A 4,651-nucleotide genomic window follows, 5' to 3' on the forward strand; every position below is an offset into this window, starting at 1 on the left:
TTATTTGGGCATGGGGTACTCATTGACATCCGTGGCTTCACTTGAGTCCCGTGGCTGCTTGAACTGGGGAGCAGCATTGGGGTTAGGGTTCTGGACACTGCCTAGGAAAAGTGGGATGCCTGTTTCATCGTCAAAGATAATGAAGACAAAGGGCCGGTCAAGGCTGAAGGCAGAGACTGAGCGTGAAATGGCGACGCTGGTAGCAGCAGATGCTTCCACCCCATCTTCTTTAAGCTCCAGGGTAGACTGATGCTGTACGCTGGATACGAAGAGAGGCTCATCTGTGATCTTGTGGAGATTCGGGCTTGTGAACAGCTCCTGGAGGCCTACAGAGAAATGAGACCGAGTTAACCTTTCCCAGCTGGTGCCACCAACTGTTTTTTCTCGAAGCTGTCCAAAGAAAACTCCCTAATCTCTTGCTATGCGTGTTGCCCAGCAGGGAGGTCTGGAGAGCAGGCAGGCAAGAGAAGCCAAAGCTGCAGTCCAGCCCAGCCAGGTTCCCAGTCCCTCTGCGTGAAGAGCTGGGGATGCCAAACCAGAACAAGCTTTGTCCATCCCCTTCAGAACAGCAGTGTCAGGACTTAGAGCCTTCCTTCCAAAGCAGCAGCAAGTCTGAAGGGTCACCCGTGCTAGGAAACGCTTTTGCAGAGATTGCTGGTCCGTGTCAGCGAGCTCTCACTCCCCGGTTTGTCATCTGCTTTCTCTCTGTTGGCGATTTCTATGCCCTGGGCACTATGTTAAATGGCAAAGTAAGACACAGAGGTGGACACACGGAGGAAGTTGGTCTTGGCTTGTCTTCCTTACGAGGAAGAACTCGTAAAGGTTGTGAGGAACTGCGAGTGCTGCCTTCTCTGCAGTGTCATCCCGGAGCACCACATTTGGTGCTAGGCAAGCAAAGTGTAAGGAGGAGGAGAGGGATGAGAGCTGGAAGAGTTTGGATGGGATCTGGAGCAAGCTGTGAGGCACAGCTTTAGAAACAAGGGTGGCAGCTTTCCGTGGCAGCGAACAGATGCCATGCAGCTCGATCAGCCTCGCTTGCTCCGTGCAAATCCCGTTAGAGGCCTTACCCATTTGACTGAGAACATTGTTGAGTTCCAGCTTGTAGTCCAGTCTGATTTTGGGGATCTTCACCGTGGTGGGCACCTCTTTGGGGAAAAGCCTGCACAGCTGTTTGTAAGGGAGGTTCTCCAGCACGTGAGAGGTGTTCCAAGTATACTGGTTTGGAACAATAGCCACAAAACTCATGTTACTCCTAAAGGGAAACTTGGCCACCTGGAAATAAAATGAACCAGAAGAATTTATGGAAGAGGAAGGGAGGTCCAGAAAGCAATGCTTTTCATTTAGTCTTTTTCTACTGGTCTACAGAGGCAGTCTAGCTACCGAACAAAACCAGCCTGGTGGGAAGGAGGTGCCTGGTTTCTTCAGAGGAGAAGGCTTGCTGGAATAACAGCATTCGATTTTAGCATTTAGCCACTGACAGGTGAAGGTGGACCACACGGCAGGGTGGAAGCTCACACGCACAGACACGGTACCCGCTCTGGCAGTAGCTGTATTCGGAAAGCTCCAACAAGCCATTGTCTGAGGAAATCCCTTTCCATATTTCCTCATTTATCTTTAACTCGGGGCTTTCACACTCCATCAATTCCCACTTAGTGGGAATATCTCTTTGTGGTTTTTCCTAGAGGTTGAGAGTGAAGATCCCACATTCCCGCTGGAAGCAAGGACAAAGGGACAAAGGATGCTTATTAAATCTTTGTGTGCTCTGCCTCTTAAAAGACATTTGGTTTTTTTAAGAGAATAGCTGCAGTCAGTGAAATACAACAGCAAGAGGAAAGTCCAGTCAAAAGGAGCCCTACCTGTAAGTCCTGAGACTCCAGCGTAAACCAGCTCAAGGAGTACTTCTGGGCTATCATCATCTCCACGGGGACCACAAACTCGTTGTCAAGGTGGAATACATCTGGCCTGGTGAACCTAGCATCAAACTGAGTGCTCCAATACCCTGCCCAAAGCAAAGTTTGGAAAACAACCGAGTTAAACCTGGGTAGGAAATCAGGCAGTGCCTAGCTGACGCTCCTCCTGTCTGTCTCCAGCAAGGCAGATGGCGACCAGGCAAGGAGAAACACAGTGAAGAGGAGCAGTACCAAGGCTGGAAGAGCCCTGGCAGCAGGAAGCTTTTATCTTCCAGAGAGCGACTATGGAATAACAAAGAGAGTGAGGATTAATCCTTATGCCTCAGCGTGGGAGATTTCTGAAGGCTATGAAGATAAAGCAGTGGTGTTTGTGCTCTGAAAAATGAGGAGTTTTGCCTCTGCGCTGAATAAGGTGAAACAGAGCTCCAAGACCAGGCTGAAACAGTTGCAGATTTACACTGGAGGTGTTTGGTCTGTGTTCCCATGCACAACCCAGAGAGGAAGATGTGCCTGACCGCTGTGCTCTGGTCAGAAAGAAACCCGCAGAAGCTGCCTCCCAGCTCTGTGCTTGGTGTGTGACCTGGTTAAGAGGAGCAGCGATGTGCCGCTGCCTGGGATGCTGAACCAGGAGGCAAAAATACTGCAGGTTCCACCTGCTGCGTTCTGGCTCTGCTGCTGAGTAACATTTTTAGCACACATGCAGCAGTTGGGAATCATGACTGTAAAGAAACCTAGCAAGAGGAACAGCAGCTGAACAAGAGGCGACCGAGCAGCTTGACTTTGGGGAAGCCAGGAAAGGAGAAGCCATTCAGCCACCGCGCTTACAGCAAGCGAGCAGATTTCTAACTCCTCCTCTTGAACAAGGCTGTGGAGCTCACCATGGAAGTGGATCGCATTGAGCAAGAGCATCACCGTGTTTGCAGGGAGCTGCTGTAGGAAGGTGGGTATTTGCCCATTGGTCGCTTCCTTTACCCACTCGTTTATGGCTACGAGGTCATCCTCCCTGATCCCAGAAAGGGTCATGGGCTTTGCTCCGTAGAATTGCTCTGAATCCTCCAGGAACTTCTTTTTCACCTCAAATCCTGGCAGGGGGGAAGAACTCTTCAGACACCGAAAAAATCAGACACTGAAAAAAAATTTGCTCAGCGGCTCAGCCAGTGGCACGCCACTCCCCCGGAGGAGCGCTTAGAGAAACGGAGATGTCTCCCAGTATGGCAGCATCCGCCACCAGTGCGGACCCCCCTGCGCCAGCTCTCACCGTTCTGCAGGTACAGACGCGACGCCAGGCTGAGGGTGGATGCTGTGAGCCTTCTGCGCAGGGTGCCCAGCACGTGGTGCAGGCAGGGCTCTGACTCCAGGTGGATCACCTCCAGCAAGTGCTTCTCTGTCTGATTGGCTGCTCCTAAAACGCAAAGTCAAACTCCCGTTAGGTCCTGCCCATGGGGTGGAAAGCAGGGACACTACTCCAGCTGCCCCCTGCCAGAAACACACTGTGCCTTACAGAAGAGGCAGGAGGGCGGGAGCCTCAGCAGGGCTGTGGAGGGCAGCTGCGGTTGTGATCGTACCTAATTCAAGCAGCAGGAGTAAAATGAAGTGTGGAATGTCTGGAATATTGCCATATTTAGTGTTTGCAATTTGCATCCTGGTTCCTGCTGCCTCCAGGAGGGGGTACAGGGGAGGGCAGGGAACGGTGCTTTGGTCACTAAGAAGTTACCCAGTGCCAGGTGAGCCAAGGCGAGGGCGATGCTGAGGGGGGACATGATCACGTTGGTTCTGTTGGACTCCAGCTGGACCGCTCTCAGGAGATCGATGCTGAATCTCATCAAGCTGTCTGCTAGCCTCCGGCTCCTCTTCTGAGTCATCTCACAGGTTTTACCTCCAGCCTCTCCTTCTTCTTCGGAAGAGGCACTTTGCCCGGATGGTTGCTGGTCGTGACAGCCCACAGCCCTGTCATTCCTCGTGCCGAGCGAGGTGGTGGTGAAAGGTAACGTGGGTTCATCGATCCCCTGGAAGTCGTCATAGGTGATGTCTGCCAGCTCAGCGTTCGGCACAGGGCGGGTGGCTCCCGGCAGAGCAACCTGGACAACTCCAGCGCTTTTCACATCCTGGGGAGAAATGAGAAGGATAGTGCTGGGACAGCAGGAGCCTGGCTCTGCCTTCCCACGGGAGTTTCACTGCACATCTAAATGGGCTGAGGAAATTCTCCAGCTTCCCTGCTCTGGTGGTGTATTCGCTTTGTTCTGCCTTTTAACCCTAAGGTTAAAAGTGAGTGTGGAAAAGAGAAGGGCTCGTATCCTGGGAAAACAAACAGAGGGAGTGAGTCTTGCAGCGGTTCCTCCCGCACTTGCCCTCGGGGCTGCTCCAGGCAAACGAGCCCAGCGGGCAAGCTCTGAGGGCAAGAACTGCCGCCTCCTGTGCCTTCACCCTTTATAGATCCATCTCCTTAGCCTCGATTTCCCCACCTCCTCTCACATAATTTAGGACTGCTGATCTGCCCTGTGCACCGGTCAGCACCTTCTACTGCTGTCACAGCCCTGATCCGTTTTGGCTCAAATCCTCCTCCAGGCACCTGCTTCTTCTTGACTTGTCAGTTCGATTCCATCCCTTTTCTCTCCAAATTCGTTTTCCAATTTTCTAAGCTTTAGCCTGTAGCACTGCTGCTACTGTCCTCACATTTGCATGGTCTTAAACACTTGGGTTTTTCCTCAGCTCTCTCTGTTCCCACCAGCATCCGGATGACG

The 4,651-nt window shown here is 52.2% G+C and overlaps 1 protein-coding gene across 1 annotated transcript in view; it reads right to left on the bottom strand.

Moving 5' to 3' along the window:
- The window catches only part of SERPINF2 (serpin peptidase inhibitor, clade F (alpha-2 antiplasmin, pigment epithelium derived factor), member 2), a 6,143-nt gene continuing 1,492 nt past the window's right edge, over window positions 1-4,651 (bottom strand). The window contains exons 3-8 of the mRNA XM_010141653.1: window positions 3,625-4,015; window positions 3,169-3,312; window positions 2,789-2,992; window positions 1,857-1,999; window positions 1,068-1,272; window positions 1-326 (exon numbers count right to left, since the gene is read on the bottom strand). Coding sequence (XP_010139955.1) covers window positions 1-326; window positions 1,068-1,272; window positions 1,857-1,999; window positions 2,789-2,992; window positions 3,169-3,312; window positions 3,625-4,015 — 1,413 coding nt within the window. The remainder of the gene's footprint in view (window positions 327-1,067; window positions 1,273-1,856; window positions 2,000-2,788; window positions 2,993-3,168; window positions 3,313-3,624; window positions 4,016-4,651) is intronic.

Source organism: Buceros rhinoceros, unplaced genomic scaffold (assembly GCF_000710305.1).
Source record: "Buceros rhinoceros silvestris isolate BGI_N320 unplaced genomic scaffold, ASM71030v1 scaffold31388, whole genome shotgun sequence".
Lineage (NCBI taxonomy): Eukaryota > Metazoa > Chordata > Aves > Bucerotiformes > Bucerotidae > Buceros > Buceros rhinoceros.